The 26,565-nt window shown below is 30.6% G+C and overlaps 1 protein-coding gene across 21 annotated transcripts in view; it reads right to left on the bottom strand.

The window, feature by feature from the left end:
* Positions 1-2,887: 2,887 nt before the first annotated feature.
* LOC117104321 (calcium-activated potassium channel subunit alpha-1-like) overlaps positions 2,888-26,565 on the bottom strand; it is a 102,863-nt gene continuing 79,185 nt past the window's right edge. For 5 of the 21 annotated variants that reach the window (XM_033245117.1, XM_033245119.1, XM_033245114.1 and 2 more), the window contains 12 exons: positions 24,910-24,984; positions 19,001-19,057; positions 16,829-16,963; positions 14,756-14,810; positions 14,285-14,368; positions 13,105-13,225; positions 12,494-12,721; positions 11,833-12,223; positions 7,325-7,441; positions 6,491-6,621; positions 6,034-6,228; positions 2,888-4,733 (listed from right to left, as the gene is read on the bottom strand). In XM_033245117.1, the coding sequence (XP_033101008.1) occupies positions 4,416-4,733; positions 6,034-6,228; positions 6,491-6,621; positions 7,325-7,441; positions 11,833-12,223; positions 12,494-12,721; positions 13,105-13,225; positions 14,285-14,368; positions 14,756-14,810; positions 16,829-16,963; positions 19,001-19,057; positions 24,910-24,984 (1,907 nt within the window). In that variant the 3' untranslated portion in view covers positions 2,888-4,415. The remainder of the gene's footprint in view (positions 4,734-6,033; positions 6,229-6,490; positions 6,622-7,324; positions 7,442-11,832; positions 12,224-12,493; positions 12,722-13,104; positions 13,226-14,284; positions 14,369-14,755; positions 14,811-16,828; positions 16,964-19,000; positions 19,058-24,909; positions 24,985-26,565) is intronic. The other 16 variants (XM_033245122.1, XM_033245118.1, XM_033245128.1 and 13 more) reach the window with 13 other exon arrangements.

Here is a 26,565-nt window from a genome sequence, read left to right on the forward strand (position 1 = left end):
ATCTTCTACCCAATTAACTTTACCCCTTTTGTTTCAATTTAAATACCCCCTATTGTTTTCAATTTCTATGGCTCAAAGTGTGGAATATAAATTTTAACGTAAAACTTGACAAACTTAAATATGAAAATTTGTCATCTATACAATTCTTGAAGCTCCATGAAATTCTTTCAAAACTTAAAAAAGTGATGATATACAACAACACTTAATTAATCATCCCTTTGATTTTTCAATTTCAATACACCCCCATATTTCCCCCTTCGTAACCTTCCAGCCCTTGTGAGGCAAATAAAATTATGAATTATGAAATATGACATAATATGCCCATGGATATGCTACTGGGGAGGGGGAAATTGATGTGATTTCCCCCTACTTTGAAAAGTGGGGGGAATGTGCCCCACCGATCGACGCCCATGCTCAAATATCAGACATGAAATGTGGCAATGTGGCTATCAAGCTGCAGGTTTGAGTAAAATTTCATAATCAAAAAATAAAAAAAATAAAAAATAATCTACTGTATAAAATAGACACTGAAAAAATTGAGCGCAATTATGTTTTATTAAATTGATAACTTGTATTTATCGCACAATATTGAAACATATCAATTAAAACCCATATTTGCGAATGAACATCGAGAAGAATAAAGGGCAAATGGAAACACATACATATACTGATTATACATGTTAACCTAAGTTTGACTATCAATATCAAGCAATCATTATACAATTCACGTGTAAAGTTTTAATGACATTATCTGCACATTACTGTATAGGTGAATATCTGAAATAGAAACCTTCGGCAAAGATATGCTTCTGGTAGCCAGTATATATCTGAATGCTCAGGAAATTTATTGAATATATCATTAGTTAAGCATTACTAGTCAATAAAATCAAATTTAACAGAGATTAATTTGAGGCAATTTTAGCAATTAACTCAGGGTAATTATTATAATGATTCATTCATACTTGAAAATTCATTTTTTAACATATGTTTCACTGAAAATAACTTGAAATTATATCCAATAGTATCTGAGTACTGATGCAATAGTTATTTGTGGTAAAGAATAATGCATTAAATTTTTCACCAAACATGAAATACTTTCTAATAAGTTAACATTTCAAGCTATCTTCATTCTTGTATAATATATATGTTTGTACTATGAAATATATCACTTACACACTTATTACAATTATTGCATTTTGTACTTTTATCTACCTCTCATATAATCAAGATTTTCAAACATAATCCTATACAAGTATTGGTCAATATAAGACTTGGTAATTGAGTAAATTAAGTTAAAATAAACATCTGATGTTTTCCATAGATATCACAATCAAATGCAAGAAATAGTATTCCAAGAAAAACAGATATTTATTTAAATTTGGTATTAAATATAATTGTGTAATGCACATCAAGATATAACATCCAAATTGAGTTCAATCAATGAGTTTGTAATTGTTAATATATTATTATTTTAAACCAACCAGATCAATTTCTTTAATCTACATATTTATATATAATATATTTATATGAATCTAATCAATAAATGTAACAGCTTATGGACAGGTAATCTTGTATTTTAAATAGCATGTCCAATAAACTAAGTAAATGAAGGACACAGACCACACGCTAATTAATTATGAAACTAAGTATAATTATTCAAAAATCTGATTAATTTTGTCCAGGAAAACCGCTAGGTAATCATGTATACTGTAATATGTATACTGTAGTATACTGTATATATGCAAGGCAATTCAACAAAAGGACTCTTGAACATAGCGTGTGCATATAGTCCTTTGATTACTGTGGCATCGACAATCCAATACTAGTTTTGAGTACAGACGTCAATAATTAGTCTATGCATGCCATGCGTTTTATGGTGTTAGTTACTATTTTGTTAATTTTGGGTACATCGCAATGTCTGCTACATCTCATTTCTTTTGACCACGAGCTTGTTCAATCAATGCTTCTATAAACTGCAATTTTGACGTCCCGAGATGTGCGTGCTTTTGTAGTATTGCCTTGACATATATATACATACATATATATCTGTCTCTTATACACATCTATACAGTGATGTAGTGAATGGTGTTTACCTTGATTTGATAATGACATCAGGGAAGCAATATACTCAATTTACTGCTCTATGTTTTATAATGATAACTACATAGAAGTGATGAATAACCTTGACAAGACATATGCAGCAAGTACAGCTTTCAAATACTGACTTCTAGTCTGCTCTGTAACTGAATTAACATTGAATTATAATTATATGATTACTTCTTATATTTTACATACATATTGTACATTGCACACACATATTTCTGATCTGATTTATATGTACATCTTAAGGAATGTTGATAAAACGGAAAAAACATTACACACAAAAATAATTTAGAACACTATCAATGTGAATCACAAGAATTGACTTAAAATCATCATTTGTCTTGTTGATAAATACTAAGCATCTAGTTTACAATCAATAGTCTATTTACAATATTATAATTTGCATATTTCTTTCATAGTCATATATCTTATTTGCTATAAGAACCATAAGGAAGGGCAAACAAGTCACATTTTTGAAAAACTGATGTCTGATTGGTGGATATGAAAATATCCAGGGGAAAATTACACAGATCAGTTGCATTATTTTTCAACAAAGTTTATTTTCTTATGCCATTAATATTTAGCATATGCACTCACTCATTAGCATTTATTAACAGGGACTAAAATGGAAAATTTGACAATCTACATGTAGTAAAATTTATAAATTTTTAAAAGTTAATGTGAATAAATTGATCTAAATTACCACCTTCACAAATTGAATTCCTCAGTAATAATCAAGTGTATATAAACATCAACTCTAAAAGCCATTCATAAACTAGATTTATCTTAACAATGTGTAGTTGTAGTAAATTGTCTGATAACTATGCCAGCCAACATAAGGTCACCTTCATGCACATCAATAGAAATTAAACTAAATTTTATTATTTCTAAAATTTACTAAGTTTATACATAAATATTATTTTGTTCTCAAATGCTGACATAATTAATAAACATTCATTTACAATGATATATTCAACACAAGACAAACTCTAGTAAAATATTTGCACAATGTAAATTATAATAATAAAATTTGTTTGAAATATTTTCTTTTAAATTAAGACACTGTTCTTAGCACTTACTTTGACAAACCAAGGCCCCGATGTTTCAAGTACGCTTGTGCAGTAGCCAAACTCAAATTACAAAAAAAGTGATTACGAAAAATAAACCTCAATTGGTCCGTTTAATTGAAATAATATATCAATAAAGACAGCAACACATTGTTAGAAAGGTGGATTTCACTCCTTTCACAATTTCCCATTTCTGAAAGTTAATAATTTGACAGATGTATTTTCAATATTACATTGCAGGAAGAGGCATAATATAATTGCTTTATGTTTAAATGCTAGATTCAGCTAAGCTATATCGTTACAATGGTTTCTGACTTGACTATATATTTTAGGTTTGTCATCACTTATGTCTCTAAATATCAGGTAAACAATGATATATATTTGTTAAAATTTTGTTGATATTGTTCCACATACAACTGAAGAAATACTATCAAATGAAACTTAATATAAATAATCAGTAAAATGTTGAAATTAATTTGATTTCACTTTCGTTATTAAATTCACACAAACACAAAAACGATTTCTATTAATGCATCCAAGCAGAAGATAGACTGCAAATTTTCCCAAAGTTCCAGGAAGAGCAATTCCTTCAATTTCAAATACTTAAGTAATACTATCAACTATTCTGAATGGCTTTAACTCTTCATTCCATGCTGCTGAGTTAAAATGTATAGATAATTACATTTGTGTTTAATAATATAATGTTAATTACATTTGTGTTTCATAATAAACATTGTGTCAATGAACGTCACAACCTGACTTGAATGTATGTTGCATTCTACAACAATTATTTTTCTTCCTGTACTAGGAAATAATAAATTACCTTTAAAAGAATTCAATTGAGACTTTCTTTGCATAATATTTTCAACATTTAGTCATTGCCAAAAAGATTTACCTTAGACATTCAGGAATGCAATAATTAAATTAAATTAAACGAAGAAATAATGCTTAAAATAAACTGTGCTAATACCATTTAATTAGTACTGAAATGAGAACGACAACTACCACTTAATCGGTATAACATTTCCATCAAGTAAAACTATTTGTTGCCAAATTGCATGAAAAAGAGAGTTCATTAAATTTCTCTTAATTATCTAGTAGAGTGATTAATTAATATTAATCATGCATTCATTGTTACTCAATAAAGTCTGTAAATCTTCCATGTTTATACCACTGGATTCAGAGAATACTGATGATGGTATTAAAGACAGGGTGACTTTTTGCCAAACTGTAGATCTTCCATGTTTATACCATTGGATTCAGCGAATGCTGGTGGTGGTATTTGACCTCTTGGGAAGGGGGTTTTTCCCCATCCTTGTGTCTCTTACTCCTCTTCTTTTTTTTCTTTGTTTTCTGCTGACTACCCCCATCAAAATGAACCAAGCAGAACACCAAGTCTGTGGATTTTAGTACAAACTCATAAGGCGGATTTGTTATCACATATCGTTTTGCTGATGGTGTTTCGGTGCTGGGCGCACTATCGCGAAAACGATATAGTCCAAAGCATAGCATTCCATAGTTCTTGATTGCATCATCAAATAAATCTCCATACATACCTCCATCCTATAAAAATGAGAAAAGTGTTCTTGTCATTCTGACCATTTCAAAATATTGTTCTGATTATTTCCAATATAAATATTAGGGGCAAATGCTGTTGAGGTTTAAAAGGCAACTGAGAATTTCTAAAATCTGTAACCCAGTTAAATCGTTAGCCACCCTCTCTATAATTGAGAGAGCAGCTTAGCTCAGTCAGCTAATCTGGTGGTAGCCACTGTGTGTGCGCTGAACCGTGGAGATCTTTAGGTCCCCGGTTCAATTCCCATCGCTGCCTCTCCTTGTGAAATACAAGTTAAAATATCACACCGTCTTTCAGATGAGACGTTTAAGCCGTTGGTCCTGTGTGCATTTACGGCCCATGTGCACAACAGTGATGGCGCCAGGACCTGCCCTATGGAGGGGCTAAAGGCCCCGACAGGGGGTGCGCCACCACTAGTGCACGTTAAAGAATGCAGTACACTCTTCGGAAAAGGGTAGGGGATTGTCTCCCGGTGTACTGTCCAATCACGACCAGAAGGACCCCACTGGAAATAAGTCTTCTTCTAGACTTTCGTGGGCTATCCTTGGTGTTTACACCAAATAAATCCAATCCAATTGCTATGTTTAACTAGAAAATCTGAGGCTCTGTTGGCACCTTGGTTCGGACCCCGCTGTTTGACATGTCGGACACCTTGTATGCAAATTTCTGGAGCCACCACTGCATGGTAGAAACATCCTAGATCAACTCCTTGTCATTAGGTGCACATGTTTTAAGCGTTGCAGCACAGGAGCAGGCAACCCCACCAGGTACCCATTTATACTAATGGGTGGAAAGTAACAATGCAGATACAATGCCTTCTCAAGGACACAAGCAAAATGCACAGCGAGGGATTGAAACCCCGACCTCGAGGTTGGGAAATCAAACTGTTCCCCCTGCGCCAAATGTTAAGGTCTGGAGCAAGAAGGTAGGGGGAGTTCACTCTTCTTGCTTTTGCATAAACACAGCTATAGCAGTGCACATGAGCCAAATGCGTACACTGGGTCTACAGATTAAAGTCCTTATCTGAGAAGACTTGTTCCACCAGCAGTTCGAACCAGCGCCGATATTATAGCTGAAGGTTATGGTGCCCCTGACTTAACTGCTCGGCCAATCAACTTGCAAAAGTCTTACACAATCAGTGTGTAAGAATAGGGATGCTGACATTAAGCACTTCGGAAATGTGGTCTTATTTCAGTTTGGATTCCATGTGCAGCTTAAGAAAAGGAAGGCAAGTACTAGTCCCAGCTATGAACAACTACTTCACTGTGACTAGATCTGTGTACTTACAGCATAGGTTGCAAAGGATCCTTCATACAGAGGTAACTGGGCCACTCTACACCGGTCACGATTGGCTATTGTCTCGGGTGAAGCTGGTCCACCAAGCATGCCTCGGCCCTCTGCCAGAATCTGTTCAAGTTCAGGGGTAGCACCACCAGTGATTAAGGTACGGATAAGGGTTAGAGCATTGTCATTAAAATATGTCTGCAATAAATAGCAAAATTATAAAAAGATAATTATTATTGGTATATTGTGTAGTACGAGAATAAACTAACAATTGAGTATCATAAAAGTCAATAAATATTTTCTAAATTGTAGGAAAACTGATATTATATTTGGACATTCCACAGTTATTCTGAAGACAGAATATATATGAATATTTGATTACTAAAAAAACATCATTAAATGAAAAAACAAATGCCAAATAGATTTTATGAGGCAATATTTGCACTTCTCTAAAACTCACCGCGCTCATTAGGGAATCTAATACACTGACTGCAAAGGCTGTTCCACAAGCATAAGGTTGGGTCATGTATAGTTCCGTATCAGGATCATCGTCATCGTCTTGGTCCAAAAACTGAACATTGTTATCGTTCACTAAAAGGAAAATATAATGAAAAAACATGAGGGACTTTCACTTTGATGTTATATCATAAATAATAATACTCTACTATTTATATCAAAGTGAAATTTTAAATGTCTTGTAATTTTCAACTGTTTATTCTTTTTCCCAGCTGGTCATTGCAAAGTGAGTTAAATTATGCAGATTCCTTTGTACCCTGGGGAGGTGTCCTTGTTTTAAGGGTAACTTCAATTGAGTAATGTCCATGCGCTTTGCTTAAGCACCACATGACCAGTATTTTCACAAGTTTTTACAAAATATACTGTCACTGTTTTTTTTATTGTAAATCTTGATCTATACTACAAATTAAATGAATATGTATATTCATTCAAAATTATATTCTCTTCCTATCAAGTAACAGTTTAAATAAATATTGCAATTCGATTAGTTTTTTTTTTTTTTGTCTCAGAACCACAACCACTCAATAGCAAGTAACATACTTTCATTTTTTTGAATGAACAAAAATTAATTCAAATCAGTCTTCCTCAAACCAGGCGGCAACAAACTATCAATACTTTGAGAAATATTAGAATGCAAGAGACTAAACTGGAAGACAGTGGTGGGAAGGCTAATACCCCCTAACTAAAAAAGAAAAAAAGAAGCTTTGCTCACTTATTGAATTAACACTTACATATTATTTGTATCATTAATTCTATGTTCTATGTTATGGCTACTTACCGAGCTCTGTGATCATAGGGACATTCGCACCAACCATTGATCCACAGCGTTCCACTTTGGGAAACTGTGGTTGGACTGGGCTACTGAGGATGGGTGGCAATATGGAAGGCATAAACTCTGTCAACAAATTCAAAACACAATCATTAAAACAGAAAAAAATATTTGAATGACATGGATACATGTGGTGTTATGTTAAATGAATAGTATGTTGTGAATGTAGATGCAGAATGTAATGGAGTATGGAAATGTACTCACAAGTGTTGAAAGATACATTAGAATTTAGTAAAAACTGTTTTATTTGAAATCATTCCAAATATATTTACATCAGTTCAAAATCAAAGTAAAAATTCCAGTGAAAATGAATCTTAATTTAGCATTTACAATTTTTTTTGCAGAAAATGTATACCTAGTAAACCTAATTCAATTTTATGTGTCAACAATGTTAATGCACTAAGATACCGAAGTTTAACTTAGTGTAATGAGGTCTTGAACCTCAACAATCAAATCATTTTTTACTTGACAGTAAAAAATATAAATGGCATGGCATGCACTGCTTGAAAGCAGTAAAATTATATTTGAGTACATATCTTATTAACATGGACAAAATAAAATGTAGGGTGTGATGTTATTGTTTTTTGTCAAGCAAAAAAAAAAATTATATTCCGTGTGTCGCGACTGATTTTTTTCAGCCTTGACATTGTTAGCAGATCATATAAGTATAGGATTAAGATAATATTGTTGCTTGTTTTTTTCTAGTAAATTCTATTATAGCTCATACAAACCTTTGGTGATTTTTAAAGATTAATTTATGATATATCACATGACATTAGATTTGTTACAAAGAAACTTCTCAAAAAAAAATACATATAATATATGATTCATCATATTGATATCTAATTATTACAATTAAGTACAATGTTTTAGTGATAGCTTATTTGTCTATGCTGATATTATTTGGCAAGTTACTATTGTTGTTATTGTTATTGAATGGGTTTTAGCTCTGATGAAATCAAATTAAAGCTTAAGTATTACACATTTTCTCTAATAGAAAGCATGTTAAAAAGTGTTATATATTTATCAATGTATTGTTAAAACCATATCATGTCATATCATATATAAAAATCAACCAACTGGTAGCAGAGACAAAATCATCCAACTGGTAGCAGAGACATAATAATTTAGCTTAGTCTGAGCATGCTTAGGCAATTGGAAAGTGAAAGGTTAGCAATAAGTTAAGCAAAAATTGTAAGCAAAGAAATGCAAGCAGAACCATCACATAATTATGTGCCACATACACCCAAGCATGCATGGCTGTATGTGACACCACAGCATACTTTGTCACAGCATGTGACACCAACATACAGTCACAACATGTGAGAAACACACATGGTCTCATGTGGCACTACAGCATGCATGCATGCATAACATGTGACACCTCAACATGCATGGCACAATATGTGACACCATGCATGGTTACGACATGTGGCATGCCACACAGTATTTATGGTTTAACATGTGATACAACATCATGCTCACAACATATCACACTACACCATGCATGGTCAAACATGTGATACCACAACATGCAGGTGCTAAATGTGAAACCACAACATATATGGTCTCAACATGTGACACCTCAGCATGTATGGTTGCAGCACTACAGAATGCATGGTCGCAACATGTCAAACTGCAGTCCACACTATGAATGGTCACAACATGTGACAGCATGTATGGTCACAACACCATTAGAAAGCAGCGAGAATGGTTAATAAGCAATCATAAAAGAAACAAGCAGACCATTTGTTTATTTTTCTGTAATGTTTATGTTTCTGTCCTGTTACAGTTTATGTATCTCTTGTTTGTTCATCTTGCATATTAAATGACAAATTTTTAAGTAATTATTATTATTTCTTTTTTCATTTAGCATAAAGCCTGGTTCCCATAAAATCATTACACTGTCGCTACAGTGCTTCCACTAAAATTGCTACACTGTTGCTACAGTGGTTTCACTACAATTGCTACACTGCCGCTATAGTGGTTTTACTAAAAATTGTTACACCGCCACTACATTGCTATACTGACGCTAAAGTTCTTTTACTGAAATGGCCATACTGCCGCTACAGTGTTTTCACTGACATTGCTACACTGTCGCCACAGTGCTTTCACTGAAAATGCTACTGTTGTGACAAAGCCATTACTGAAATTGCTACACTGTCACTAGAGTGCTTTCAATGACAGTGCTCGACTGTCGCTACAGTACATTTACTGAAATTGCTACACTGTCGCTACAGTGCTTTTAATCTAATTGCTACACTGTCGTGACAGTGCTTTCACTGGAATTAATACTGTTGCTACAGTGCTTTCAATAAAGTTGCTACACTGTCGCAACAGTGCTTTTACTGGAATTCATATTGTTGCTACTGTGCTTTCACTGAACTGGCTACTGTCACTACTGTGCTTTTACTGAAATTGCTACATTGCATAGATTTTGGCTCCTCGATTCATCCCAAGTATTCCAATAAAATTGCTCCGAACACCACTGACAGCTGTTGGCAATAACATGGAGCATTTTTATGGAAACCAGATTTTTGCTACTGCTCCTACAGCAACCAGCTATGATTTATAAATTAATGAAGCTTAGAGATGAAGACGAGCATATTTTTTAATATATTTTTAAAAATAAAGTTCTGCTTTGAAAAAAGTATTCTATTCATTTATTTCTTATTAATATCTTTTTTTATTTTATTATGTTTATTATTATAACTTAATGTAAAATTACATTACATATATACATATATATAATAGTTACAGAAAAAAAATTTGCAATTCATAAAATTCCTTAAATTTACTAGCAGAAATGTGAGGGTTAGATTTAGGCGGCATCATATATTAAAACATCACCATGCGATTTAGATTCAACTTTGTCTTGCTTTGAATATAATTTATGGATTTTGGCAAAAAAATGATTGCAATTTTTCAACATACATTTTATCCAATTTCCTTTATGCATTGTCAAAATATCTCAATAAATTATGATGTTGAAATTGGTGCAAATATATTAAAGGGTTTTCAAAATCCAGATCATTTATTGAAATGTGGGTTGCAACAGAATAAAGTGTGAAACAAACAGATTGACAGGCATGCTGTATGTGAATTAAAGTCGCTTCAAATTAAACCATGTACAGGAGATTAAACATTGATGAATAATGTAAACACCTTCTTTGGCCTGCTGCTGCCACAATATGTCATGATAAAAATATTTATAAAGCATTTATCAGTCCAATTACAGAACAGTTTATATTTTTATATTTCCTGTCTGATGCCTTTGGTAAAGCCTTTTTAAATTAAAAAAAAAAAATTATTTTTATACTCTTTACACCCCCCTCTGAAGACTATTCAAAACTATAGTTTGCTAAACAACATATAAATATGTTACATTATTTGCTCACTATTATTACCACTATAACCAAAGCAACTGGTATAATAGACATTGAACCATTACAATGATGATGATGAAAGATGGTAAAAATGACAATAAATATTATATGTTTGTTGCAATTATGACAAAAAAATAAAAGGTAAATATTATATCATGAAATAGCAAGTTAATTAATGTATAAATTACACCATTCATATATGAACAATGAGATTGACATATATAATGATAATTAAGACTCATTTAATTCCATTATTTATTACATTATACATCAAAATATATTTTGCTTTAATTTTATACTTCTGTATATTGAAGTGGTATGAGACTGAAATGTAGTTAAATAATGCAATGCAATGGAAATAAGAAACAATAAAGAAACATAGAATGGTAGATGTAAAACACTAATAACAAACAACAAAGGTGAAAGGTCAAGTTAGGAAAAAAGTGTTGCATGACTCACTCCTGGTTTCCCGCTCAAAAGCAAAAATTTTCATACGATTAATTGACAACAAATTGCATTTTTGTTAAAGAAATGCATAACTCACCAACTAAAAGGGGTCATTTTTTTTTTCTTAAAAACATAGACATAGATAGGTTTAAAATAATGATCATGAATTTAACCATCTGTGCCAAAATTAATTTTCAAATGAAATATCCAAAGTTTATTGTAAATAAAATATTTAAAAATAATAAAATATTTTTATTCTTTGTATATTTTTGGACGACTTTTTTTAGATACATTAATAGTTATATGTTGATAGTATTATTTCCCATTATAGATTAATAATAATCAAATGTCAAAATTTTGAGTTATTATGTACAATAATATTACACTTTCAGAATATGCATTAATTCAATAAGTAATCAAAAGAAACATGTATATATAAAATAATAAAATTCAAATAATTAATACTAATTTAAAAAATATTTTTATGTAATTATTAAAAATATATTTAACATTTTTGAATTTTTTTAAAAGTGGTGCACATTGCAGAAAATTATTTTAAATAGTTTTAATTTCTGAGAAACCAGGTTATAAGTGAGAACGAAGGGTGCAGAGATGAAAACTCACCATCATTGTTACCATTAATAGAAGAGTGAAACGTATGAGAGGTATCATGAGGGCTACCAGAAGGGGGGCAAGCAGCATGCTCAGATATGCGAAGCCAAACTGTCTCATCGCAAACAGCCTCCCCATCATCAATCTCCTCCTCGGCTATCGGTATACGCCGGAAGGTTGGAGCTGAAGTGTGGGGATTTGAGACTTCACCTGGTGTTTTATCTTGCAGGAGACCCACTGTGTCATCAAATGTCATTGCTTTTATATTGAGCGAGGCTAGAATTGTCTCCTTATCCTGGAGTGACTGGTCCTCCACGCTGAAATTGTTTGTTGACAGAATCACGCACATGTCGCATAGATGAACATTAACGGCACGGAGATCAGCACGGTTCAATGGTGATCCCTACCAAAGAGAAATTATATCAAACTAGGTAAAGCACAGGTGGGTAAAGCGCAGCCTGTTGGCCATATGCTGCCCGACAGTGATTTTGTTGCAGCCTGAAAAAATAAATTAAGAACCCTGTTTCTGCTGTCCGCCTACCACCTTTTGACAAAAAAACCCCTAATTTTATGATATGCTCTTATCACATAACACATGACTTCACATTTGAATGTCATTATAAAACAATGGTATATAAAAAGAAATCAATTAAAATGTAGTTTATTATCTTACATTCAATATATACACTTTTGGGAAATTCTTTAGCATATCCCATTCATGTGATATGAACTCTAGATTGCCAATGAACACGATTGGTTTAAGTTCATGGTAATGGAAATTGCTGGCTCGAAGTGGCATTACAAAATTCCGTAGACCAACTTTTGGTGTATCTTTATCACCAAACAGACAGACAACAACGTGCCCATTGAGAGATGGATCTTTTGCAGCTTCGTCACGTTTCTAAACAAAAAACCAAAGGAAATAATGGTCAGAATTTATATTTCTTAATCCTGCTATTAGGTTTAATCATATTTCAATACATGGCCTAAACAAATGCTACAAATATGACGTACGTTGACAATCCCAGATAAAAACAAATCTAAAGCAGATTCATTCAAACAATTCATAAAAGTAATTTCCTTAAATTGGTCGGTAATCAATTGAAGGATTTTTGTAAAAAAATCTGTAAATCAATAACAATAAATTTTTTTGCAGCTGTTTCTAGTTGGAAGTTAAAAACCTATATGATCCTTTTAAATGAACTATACAAGGTTTTAATTTATTTTATGGGGTATTTTTCAAATTTCTGGCCGGCAGTGGGGGATCTTAGCTTTTATACTTACAAGCACTGTACTGTGGATTGGTCTACTTGGTGTCCAGTGAAACATTCCTGTGGTATCCAATAAGATTTCATCATTTTCTGAGCTTGTATCCTGGCCCTTACTGCCTGGACTCGAACCATTACTAAAGTGTTAAAAAAAGGACATGCACAATTAACATGACTGGAGAACAAACAAAATATATAATGTGAAGAACTTAGGAGAAACCACAAATGAATTTAGGATGGAAATAATATTTGAGGAATACAATGTTGGTAATTTTGATGATGAAAATGTTGATGATAATGACTAAGAAAACTATATAAGATAAGTGATGATGATGATAATAATGGTGATGATGACGATGATGATGATGGTAGATTATGAGATTTCAACAATACTTTGATATAGATATTGACTAAGAATATGCTCACATAGATTAAGTGTTAATTGTATGCAAAGTAACTATATGATCATGGTTAATGATGATGTTATCATTTATCAACAAAGAGTATAATTATGAGAAGATTCAACAAATATGATTAATATAATTATTGCAACAGCAATAGACAAAAACATTCATCTATATTTAAAAGTTATTTTTGTTTAAAGAATGCAAGATACAGTACCAGCAAATTAAATAGTTATTTCATTCACTGAACCATTTATAGCTAGCATAGGTAATATAGCCTATATACAACAGCTTGTTTTAGCAACAATGCTACTCTTATCCTATAACACCAACCAACATAAAGGATGAACCATTAAATACTGTAGTAATAACAGTACTTGAATATTGAGCATTATTATTAATTATCTACTTGCTTATATTATGTTTGTGTTTATAAAATATTTAGTTGTAGACCAAAAAGTTGTTAGTTAAAATCAAAAGAGCAGGAATATATTCTACATGTTGATATTAAATTAAAACTAAATTAGTTTTTTAACCTCTGTCCAACATAATATAATAAATACATTTACAATATAATAATGGGCTTATTATTTCACTTTTTTAAATGTGTTTGTGATTTACAAAGAGTAATGATAATTAGTATTAGTCTGTGTCTACCAACAATATGTGCAACCCAAGTAAATACAAAGCCTCGTTATTCTCAATTCACCAAGTTAATTCAATTGCAATATTAATATTTTCTGGTGTTGTGTAATTATTGCCAATATTTTCTTTTCAGTAAAATGATCAAACCTTATTTCAGAAGTATTACTCAATTTGTGGGCTACCAAAACCCCTGCCTTAACTGCAAAACCACTGCGGTTACGAATTTTATTCCTAGAAAACATGTCCACAAAATATACAATGGAATAGATGTGACAGAAGCAGTCCTTTAGTAAGAAACTATTTAATTTATTGAAAGGGAATAGGTATTTCATAATTTGGTTTGTATTGGTATTTTGGAAATTGATAAAACTATCCAAATTGTTAAAAGATATATAGGTACATACTGGTACTTGATAACCTGGTAAGAATTGAAACCGACAGTATTATGTAATTTTAATTATATTAAACATAGTTGGAACATGAGGTAAACAACGATTTCCATAATGACATAACAATTTGTACATATAAATGGTGAAATTAATTATTTAGATTTTGATGCCACAAATCCCAATAATAAAAAAAAATAATAATCAATTAAAACATTTAATTTTTCCTCACCTTGATTGATGATGAGACATTCCATTTGTTTTGAGGTCAGGAAATGTCAAAGTACCTGTGATCATGGGAAGATAATTATATTAAATTTAATCCAATTATCTAGGTGACATATTATGTTAAATTTCTTTTTTTAGCCAAATAAAATCACAATTATTCAGACAAAAAACCGTTGACAAGTATATACAAATGTATCCAAGTTTTAACAGACATAACATTTTATGAAGAAATTTAATGAAAAATAGTTAAAAATAGACATCAAGTACACTATGTCCATACTAATTAAAAGATCATATCGATAAAAAAAAAAAAAAAAATCTTGTTAAAAGATGCAACTATCAAACATGAAATGCAGGAATCAATGTTTGAAACCAACTTACTAATGGTCTTCAAGCAAATCTAAATTAACATAATGTGCTAAGATAATGTGCAAAGTGCTACTAGTTTCGATCCTAGAATCCATGTATCAGAGAAATGGTGACTTTCATACTACCATTTTTACAACCTTGAAATGCAGCGTGTTGAATTTGAATAGCTACTGTAGACATGAATGGGGAGCCACATGACCAGCATGCTATGTAAAGGCCTTGAATCATGTGCAGACTTGAATGAAGCATTGAGCATGCCAAAATATCTGAAACGTAACTAATGGGTAAGTTGCTACACAGGTTTCCATAATCCTTCTGTAACAAAGTCTAGTCTAAGAAGATGGTACAGCAATTTGATTATTTGAACTTATATATAATACCTTTAACAACAGGTTAGTGGGAATATTATTGGACTCTTGCACGTTATAAAAATATTATGTGCAGATATCACATTCTACCTTGTCAACCAATAGTAAATAACAAAACTGACTTTAGAGATAATTAGAAAAAAATACTTGAACAATACACAGAAAATACATCATATAATCTACTGAAACACATAAAAGACATAAAAACAAAGACGGCTCTTTTATATAAAATATATGTAAAACAATGAGATTAATATTGTTTTATAAAAGATTTTATAAGTATATATTATATCTATGTCATTCCTGAAGAGAGACAATTCAAATGATGCAACAGAAATATATTTTTAAAAGAAGAAAAAATATTGAATTCTACTTTTTACACAAGGGTTCTATATTATATTTACATAATTCATATTAGGTGATTCACATAGGGTTAAAAAACAAACATACTATACTACGGGTTGGAAATTACAATATATTTACTTGGCGAATGTATAATTGAAATTGAGAAAGGCATCAGATATGTGAGTTTCACGTTCAATGTGTGGGACTTGGTATGTCGGGCAGGCATTTATGAAATGTATTTATGTGGATGGTTTGCGGTTTTTAACCATTATCCGCCTTGCTAAGTGTCAACAATATAAAACACCAAGCAAAAAAATCATTTTTAAAAATCTACAAATAAGAAAGGTTTTAGAAAAATAACTTTCTTTATGACATGTTAACAAACTTGTAATTTTCAATATTGTTGATTTCTACATCCAGGTGTGATTGTACCATGCCATTAATATCCACTGATTTCATTTACCACTGATGCCATAGACAAAAAAGCACCGCCCACAGATACACCACACTTGAATGCATTTACCACCATCGATATCCTAGACTTAATTGCACCCAACACCAATGGCCCTGATTGCATTTACAACTAAAGCAACATAAATTAATGCATGCTTTTTTGTGCTATAATTTCTCATCTTATTATGAACAAATTCTATGTCCTTCTAAAATGCTACATACAATATTGAATCATAACTTTAAACTCCCTGTTGTTACTTATCATTAGTTAAAAAGAATTTAATCTGTACAACCTTGTAAGATGATTTATAACCTATAACATTAATAAGCTTTGTGGTCATCAAAAACTAAATTACTGAAAATATGAAAAATAAAGATAAAAATAAATGGTGTTATCTATATTGCATGCCTCGTGAATCATGATATAACATTTTTTTTTTCCAAAACTAAAGCTATTGACCTTTGACCTTTAATTCCCATCATGCACCTGACCGTGGAGTGGAGTGGTCCGTAGCAAATTATTTAATTATGTTCTAACTTGCCTGATGCGGCCAAGAAGCTAACCTCCATTGGAAGATTTGGTACCGTTCCGTACTTATATCTTTTCTTAGCAGCACCACAGTTGTGAGATTTATTAGCTTTATATAAACGCCCTTTTTTATCTACTTCTATGGGAGCTGAAGAAACAATGCAAAATATCGATGCAAGCAAAAAAATCAATAGTTGGATCCCAGTAAATATGTTCTTTGTATAAGAGTATTCCCTGTTATTAGAATGATAAAAATATAACAATTATAATAATGAAAATGAATGTAATAATAATAAAATAAATAATAATAATAATAATAATAATAATAACAATAATGGTAAAAATCAAAAATAAATTTAAAAAAAACCGATGGTAATGATACAAAAGGATAGTATTAATAACAATAATAAAAAGTAGAAACAAATATCTTGAATATAATGGATATCAGTATCTCACATGATATAATTAAATTAATATTGTATAAGTTGACTAATTATTGACCTGTACTATTTATTTTTTATATGACAATTGGCCATAGCTGACTTAATGGTAAAACAAAACAATCTTGTTATTGAATCATAAAAAATAACAATAAATACAATAATATCATGAACATGACAATTATTTGAGTATTCATAGTTTATAAACAATTAATTTCTTCTAAATCCAAACAATCCTGTAATATAGAATTACAAATAATGGTATCATGATAAATAACTTCCAGTACATCTTGTGTTAAATAGAGTATGCTTTTGAGAAAGACCATTGAACAAGTTGTCTGTTATAAAAACAATGACCATTGTAATATATATTATGAAAATACAGATGAAACTTAGAAAACACAATAACACATTTGTTAAATAATATCCCACCATGAATTAAATAATTTCACCAATGAACATGTAGTTACCATGGATTACATACACCATGCCTTTTTCAGTTGCCATAGCAATAAACTGCATAAAACAATATCTGAAGAAAATAATTTTCAACTTCCAAACAGAAAGTCTTAAAGAAGCTGATGATCATAGCAACATCAAAAAAAAAAAAAAAAAATTGGTGGAATAACCTAAATATATAGATTAAACTATATAATACACTATTAAACAATAATATAGTGTTAATACACTATATATTTTATAGTGAATTTAAACTATACAATAGTGTTATTAAATTATAAGATATTAATAAAGGCTAGTAAATGTTATTATAGGTATGAAAGAGATTATAGATAAAGATGACAATTGTGTTTTGATGATTGGTGAGTTTGTTGTTAGGAATAAGCACCGATGGCAGACATCACCTATGATGACTGGAAAGTGCACACACAAGAAAAATCAAAGAAAAGGTGCAAAATTTTAAAACATGATCAATGAATTATTATACACCATGGAGCTAAATACTTTGCATGTATATGTAATATACATACCATTACATATATATAATATGTATATATATATATATATATATATATATATATGTATAAATACAATACACTTAGGAAATAAAACTACAGAGCTATCTATGTCCACACAGGTCATGAATGCACACTACGTAAGTGCTTAGCAGCCAAATATCACATTTTCAATACAGTGTTTCAATTTCATTTTATTTCATTTCTTTAGGCACGAGCGCCAAGGATATGCCTATGTGGCATATCCATTTAACAACAGGACACTTAATGGACCAGTACACCAGGGTAACCCCCTACTCTTCTCAAAGGATGTACTGAGTTCTTTAAAGTGTACACGAGCCAAATGCGTACACTGAGCCTACAGTTTAAAGTCCTTACCTGAGAAGACTTACCATTGTATTTGTATGTAAATTCTCTAATAAGTAATTTAAAGATGTTTTTATCACAGTGTATGGTAAGTAAACTACACTGAAAATAGGCCTACTCAATTTCTTGACTGAAATCATCAATATGGTAAGTAACTAACACTTGGTAGTAAAATCCACTGATTTGTAGAATTTAAAATAGAGCTGCCTACTGTATGTGGTGGTGGTTAGTTTAGTTTGTAGAGGCGAGTTTTGGTATCAATTTAACCATCTGTGTGAACATAGCTAGTTGATTATTAAAAATAAACTTGTCCAATAGGGAAAGTAGAATATTGTATAATAAACCATGTTAGTAACAGAGAAATAAAACACATCCATTTTAGGGCATCATTTTCAAAAATGTTACCTCTGCGGTTTCTACGTCTTCCCATACGGCTCTCGTATGGCCCTGTGTCATGCATGACTATGGATTGCAAAGTGGGCAAAAATCAGGCATTAGTACACACAGTATACATAACAGGCAAACTGCCTTCAACAAAATTATTGTGCTGCATAGGTACAGTGAGGGGTACAGTAGGTACGAGAAATTAGTGTGGTATTGCATTTGGGCTGGAAATGTTGGAGAAAATGGGATTTGATTATGCATTTGGGTTATCCAAGTATACCTTTACTCTAACTCTATTTGAAATAGTGTTTCTATGGGAAGTGGTCACTTGGTTTTGGGGGAAGGAGGTATCAGTGTTGGCTCCAGCAAGTCCAACAGAGGGATTTGAATCAAGGTGCTGCCAAGATAAAATCCCTAGGGGGTCCACAGGAAGGGATCTTATGGTTTAGGGTGGCCCAAAATTTCACTTTTAGACCACTATATTAATAATTGGCAATCACAACAACTTGTTTGGGTGGGAAATTAATATTTTTAGTCTAACAACCTCGTTGTGGCATCAGAGGTCTGGGGGGAGAGTATATGACCTCCTATTGGTACTGCCCCTGGTACGTATGTGAGAGACAGGAGACCATGATTAGGTCGCTGTATGAAATTGGTGAATTTAGGTTGCCTGATACCATAAGAGTTGGGGATATTGGTAGTTAAAACCAAACTATAAACTGCAAACTACTGATAAAATAAAATATATTTTTTTTAAATTCATGCATATTATGAAAATAATAATAGCACATGTGTATTTAAAATACCGGTAATAATAGCACATGCGCATTTAAAATAATAATAGCACATGTGTATTTAAAATAATAATAGCACATGTGCATTTTCACATACAAATTAAACCTTTTTTTTCCCAAATTATTTTTCTATTGAAAATATATTGTCTTGAAATTTTTCACATTATGCTGTTTTGAGATTTGCTCCTAAATTTCTCATTTTTAAATATTTCTGCTTCAAAAATAATCAAATACAAGTAATATTATTTACAGCTAATCATTTTATTTTGTCAAAAACATACAATGCTAAATATGTAATAAAAAAATCTTGGTATGATTCCTAACGGATTCACTAATAGGTATGCTAAGCGGCATGCTAACACGAACACACATTATCGCTCATTTCAATGTAAGCAAAATACATTCTAGATTTAGCATTTATAACAAATATAAATTGCTTCAAATTGGCACCACACTAACCTGATGTTTATAAAGGATGAAAAGAAAAAAGCAGTAACTGATTTAATTTTCAAATTCAGTAGATGATGAAACTTCATTCAAAATATATCAATACACTATACAGATATCACCCATCAATAGAATTTAGCAATATAATTATAAATTTATCACTTTCAATTAGAATGATAAATATACCTATCATAATATTTAGGTATACTAACATATATATATCATATTTAGCATTAGTATTATCAACAAAAATAGGCCAATATCATGTTTCCAAATTATAAACTATGGTAAGCTACTGTATGTATAAATGTATGCATGCACTTTCAATGTTATACGTTCTATGATTCAACATTCTATTTGTTGGTCTTTGAATTTTTTTTTTTATTGAATTTGTAAATATTTGAATTTTAACAATGTAATCTGTTGTTTGTCCAGGGGTTGCAGACACATTCGTGTTATGGCGCATTGTTGCTGATGCAACCCCTGGATTGTTTGATGTCAAATAAATAAATGAAATGACATTTGTATGAATGTATAAATATTATGCATGTGTTATAAATTCAATTATATATTTTTTAGCAAGCATACATTATATATAAATGCATGTATATCAATTGTATGCGCAAGTGTGTAGATACATATTTCTATATGAATGAATGTTTATGCATGAAGTATGTTATGAAAAATACAAATGAAGCATGAATATGCATTTGCATAGGATTTACTAGATGATCTGTTACAACAGATACTATAGAAAAACTGTTAAAAATGCAATTTAAGAAAGTTACTCTGAGTCTGGCAACACCTAAAAACTTTAGTACCAGCAATGATTTTATCCTAATTCAAAGAACGTCAGATGCCAAATAAACACAGACATGAAACAACATAAGAACTGAAACAACAGATATATAAACACATGTCTAATGAGTGATTACAACACATAACAACAGGATAAATGGTGGAAATAAAAACATCTTAAATAAATATGTATAAAAAAAATCAGAGTATTATAATAAATAGTAAGATGATCTACATTATAATGCACATTATATCCACTGTAATATTGTAAAGATTAATTTTATTGAAATGTTAAATTATATATGGAATTGAAAACTCCAAATACTGTAAGTAAAGTGCCAATGCTAGAAAATTTAGCTGAAATTTCACAAATCTAAGAGAATTTTAGCACAAAGCATTTAGAAATAAGGTATAACCATTAACAGCAACAGCTCCTGCCCTTAAATTATTGCAGGCAACAACTGTGCAAAGTGGTTTACGCTACATCTTAAATTTAGATGCAAGTTGATGCTAGGTTATATCACAGTTTGAATGACTGATATGTTGGCAGATTTAACAAGTAAACCAGGTCTTAAAGTCTGCTTCAAGAGCATTCTCTTCTTAATGTCTTCCTATCTTTACAATGATAAATATTAAACATATATTTTTGGCCACATAGAAAGCCTAAATGATAAGAATTACACAAATGAAATAAAAAATATATTAAAAACCATACAAAAGAAAAAAAGAAGACAGATAAGAAAATAGCACTGTTATACTGTACAATATACCTCAAAAGTTGCAGTTTTTTTAAGATTAAATTTATGGATACAGCTGTTTCTAAACTGTTTACCTATAATCTGTGTAAGTGCCGCTACCAAATTATGTATGCTGTCACACAGACTTAGATAAAGATTCTAAATGCAATTTTTCAACAAAACAGGTTCTCTAGAGAAAACCTCTTGAGAAAAATCTGTAGCTTTATTTTTTCAAAGATGAAATAAATAAAAGATTAAAGCTATGGTATTTAAAAGATCAAAATGCTTTGATGTTGGCAACCTATGAGATTTAAATAATTATAATCTGGATAATATTAAAATAGCACAAAGTTTAGATAATATAATTTCTAATTTTGAAATTTGCTTAAAAATACTCACTAATCAAATATAATAATATTTAGACTTTTATTACTTATTAGTAGTATGATCTTTAAACTTGTCACCATCTGTCACATCAACTTAATTAGCTTATACACCTACTCAATATGAAAATTAGTAAGCATCTTACTATGCACCATACCCAAGGACCATATAATTCAATTAAAAAGTAATATTTTAAACAAATAACATAAACTCCTTATTTAAAGAAAAAAACATAAACCGAACAAAATATTTTTACAACATAGCAAAATACAAACCAACACCAAAATAAATCTGCAATAAAGTCAGGTCATGTAATTATCATATCCACACTCATGATAGTACATACATATTTATAATCTTCAAATACATATAAATAATTTTAAATATAACTCAAAATGGAAGTGCATGTCACATTTAGATTAAAAATCCTGAAAGTGATATAAATGATATTATAAAGCAACATGGTGGAAATATATCAAAACTCAATGTTCAATATATAAATAAATATGAATACAATAGATATACTGTACTGATAACTATATATAATAATGATGATACTAAAAATATTGAATAGTTGGTAGCGGACGTAGTGATACGTAAGCGCAAGTGATATGGAAGGGGGAAAATTATTGGCAGCCGACATAATAATTCAAAAGCGCTTTATGGGGAAGGAGAAAGGGGCATGATTACTGACATAAACATGAGCTTTGCCATTCAAAGCAAAGATTCATCACCTGTTTTATAAACATTCAAAGATAATTTAAAAGGTATTACAAACTTGTTGAAAAAGACATTTTCTATTACATGATATTATGTAATATTTAAAATGATTGCTTTCACTTCAAATTTATAACACGAATGCCTTGAAATGAAAAAAAAAATGTGGATGAAGTCAAGTTAGCTAAATATATTGACTTGAAGGTTTTGGATATTGATAACAATCCATAGCATCTGCTAAACTCCTGATTTAGTTGACATCAGCAACAGAAATATCATTTAAAAAACAAAAGTAAATTTGTAGCCTTGTTTCCAAAGTACAGCAGAAAATCCGAAATAATTCTATATGTATTTTGGACAACAAAATAGAGCTTAGAATAACTGTTATTAGAAAACAGACAAACATTTGCTTATATAATTTGTATACAGTTTTTTGTGCAAACACATTTTTATAGTGAATACAATTAACTTAGGACTTAGCTGACAGCACTGAAAAATATGCACATCTAAAAAAATCAAATAAATAATAAAAACAAAATAAAAACTACTCATTATTCATACATACGCAATGCTATGCCTGAAACTGACTGGGTGTCTTTCAAATCAGGGAAGAGAGAAAATGAAGATGAAATGATTTATTGAACAAAAAACATAATGGTGAATAACAACAACAATCATGCTAGATGGTAGATTCTTGGTATGGTGAACTACTTTCAGATGCAAACAGAAGAAAAAATGAAATGACGTTTAAGAATTTTATTTAAAAAAAGTGCTTGGACTTTAAAAAGAAATATCATGGAAGGGTCAAACACTGAATAGAAATGTGTTGTACAATTGGAATGAAGGAAAGATTGTAACCATCTGATATATTTAACAGGATGGTTGTATCTGACTGTTGCTTACGTAACAATTTTTTTTGGATAAATGGTACGCTGTAGTTCTATACTAACAATTTGCTAAGTCATTCAATACCTAAAATTAAATTAATTAATTTGTTGAAATTCTTTTGGAAAACTGAAAGGAATGCAATTTGAGGAGGAAAGAAAACGGCAACAAGCATACAGGTAGAGCTTCCAAAATTTGCAATTGGAAAAAATCATTTTAAGTAGGTGTACATGTAGATGCAGAGGTAGGCCAGTTTCTCTCTTTTAGTTTACAAGTTTATATTAGTTTCATGGAATGTCTTATACTGCAGCTACCTATACTAAAGATTGATATTATTGAGTTTATCCTATAAGCTCAAAACCTCTTTATATATATCAACATTGAAAGTAAACTATTGTTCAGGATACCTATGTTTTCTTTCTCCAAGACATGCAAGTTTTCCCCTTTAATGTTATATTCATTACATAATGTAATATATGATACACTGTAGTAAAAAATACTACAATCTAACGAAAGCATAGAATGAATGTTCTTTATCAAGTTTTATTGATATTTATCATTCTGTTATACTAAGGCTACTATTTCAATTGAGATTTAAAAATCATCAATCTAAATCTATAATTGTTAAAGTGATTAATTAGGCAAAGCAGTATAAGCATTGGTTTTAACAAGAAAGTTATTACAATAGAAGTAGTAGATATTAAAGTAGTAGTAGTCTAGCAAATTGAGAGCACAGAATACCATATTATGCAAAAAATAGAGATTGTCATTAATGCAATGTCTTCTTAAACCATTATGAGTCACTATAAAATGTCTTTTATTTCAAAAATCAAAAACTATTAAAAATAACATATTTAAATGAATAAATTTAAATATGCCATTGTAGTCACATATTACTGTATTTTTTTAAAACAAAATGGTCAAAATCAAAATAGAGATTGAGAGTTTTATTTATAAAATGTCAGACATACTCAATTGTCAATTGAACAGAGGCTCATAACATGGTTTATATAAATGACATTTGAGTCACAGTTAAGCTTCTCTTTTCCATAGTACAAAACAAAAAAGTTGATACATTAATGATGATGAGGCATGCAGTTATTGGTTATTTTTAGTGTATTTTGGGAGCTTTGAGAGGATATCTGATGACTAGAAGCCCAGCACTCACCAGATGAATTCCCGTTTTCTTCTAATTGTATCGATTCGCCAATCTCACTTTGATTTGTATATTTCAGTCCCTTCACTGATGAAACATCAAAAAATGAATTGAAAAATAAAAAACAAATTCCAGAAAAAAAAATCAAATTCATAATATTACAAATGATGATCAGAATGGACAATTAAACATTCTGCATTTATCACTTCAACACATAAAAAAGGATAAACAAAATAAATTACATTATTCATCGCAGTGAAAAAATTATGAAGTGTGAGCTATTTGCATATGACATTCTTTAATATTAATATTTTCAAAATGGTGATTAATCAAGGAATCAAGGAAAATTTATTGTCAACAATACAACAAGATACAGTCAAAATTTGCGTCCAGGAGCTAATACAATGGATTAATAAATATAACATTATAATTTCAGAATATATATAAAAAAATATTAGACTCTATAGAGCCACCTGTATTTTAATGTAAATTAATGTAAATTTTTAAATGTAAAAAGATTAACCAGTTAGCTTTTTTCATGTAAATAATTTTTCTTTATATAATTTCAACTTAATTTAAAATTGGAAGCATTTAGTTTAATGCACTATTTATATGCCGATTTTTAAAACTGATTGATTAATATACTGTAAAATACCAATTATTAAAATAATGAAACAATGTAGCATTTTGTAATTATTAAATTACATACTGTACCTAGAGTGGATATTCAAAAAAATTATTATTTAAATTAATCAACATTTTATAATTTTCTTGACTTAAATTAGGAAAATAATCAATGAGCAATATACTAAATAACTTAATAAAGACAACAATTAAGACATAATGATTTCTTAGAATGAAATGTTAAACAAGAGGATGAAGATGATAACAAGTCTAATTATTGATCTAACGAGAAATGATTACAAGATGAAGAAAGATAATGAGTCTACTTTATGAGCTAATGAGATATGATTCTAAAACAAACATTATCCTCAATGATGGTGATATTTAGAAGAGTGAGATGCATCAAAGCAGGGGCCCCAAGTCTCCTGGAAATCATGTTAGTCTCCCGGAAATTGGGACGGTCTTCATGGCCGCAAACGAGCAAGAGCAGGGGCGGATTTAGAGATGTTCAAAAGGGGGACCGAAAGAGGGGCGCGACAGTTGAACCGATTGAGACAACACTGTCCTAGGGGGCCCAGGGCATTCCCCGCAAACATTTTGTGTTCTAGACGCCCGAAAATTTGAGGCGTTCTGTGCCTTAATTTTTTCTTTTTTTTTACCTCCCCTAAATCTGCCCCTCAAGAATATCCCCAAAATAACCCATCTCCTGAAAATTCTCGCAATATTTGCATACTTCAATTGTTTCATGGAAGTCAATGCCAATTTTTTTTTTTAATTAAAAAAGCATAATAAGCAACTGGATCTCCCGGAAGTAACAACTTGGGACACCTGTTGATTAGTGAAAGGAAACAAAAAGCGCATCAAGCTATCAAAATTTATTAAATGGTGATAATTCATTATAAAAATATAATTATTTATAACTTCGATATTTTAATTACATATATTATAATGACCATACTATTTATCATATTCATTCATTGTATTAATGTGAATACATTCTGAAATTTACAAATAAATGTTTATGAGTAACTTTAATATTCATAT

The sequence above is a fragment of the Anneissia japonica genome, unplaced genomic scaffold (genome assembly GCF_011630105.1).
Source record: "Anneissia japonica isolate Jap-2015-1 unplaced genomic scaffold, ASM1163010v1 scaffold4536_len1192065_cov207, whole genome shotgun sequence".
NCBI lineage: Eukaryota > Metazoa > Echinodermata > Crinoidea > Comatulida > Comatulidae > Anneissia > Anneissia japonica.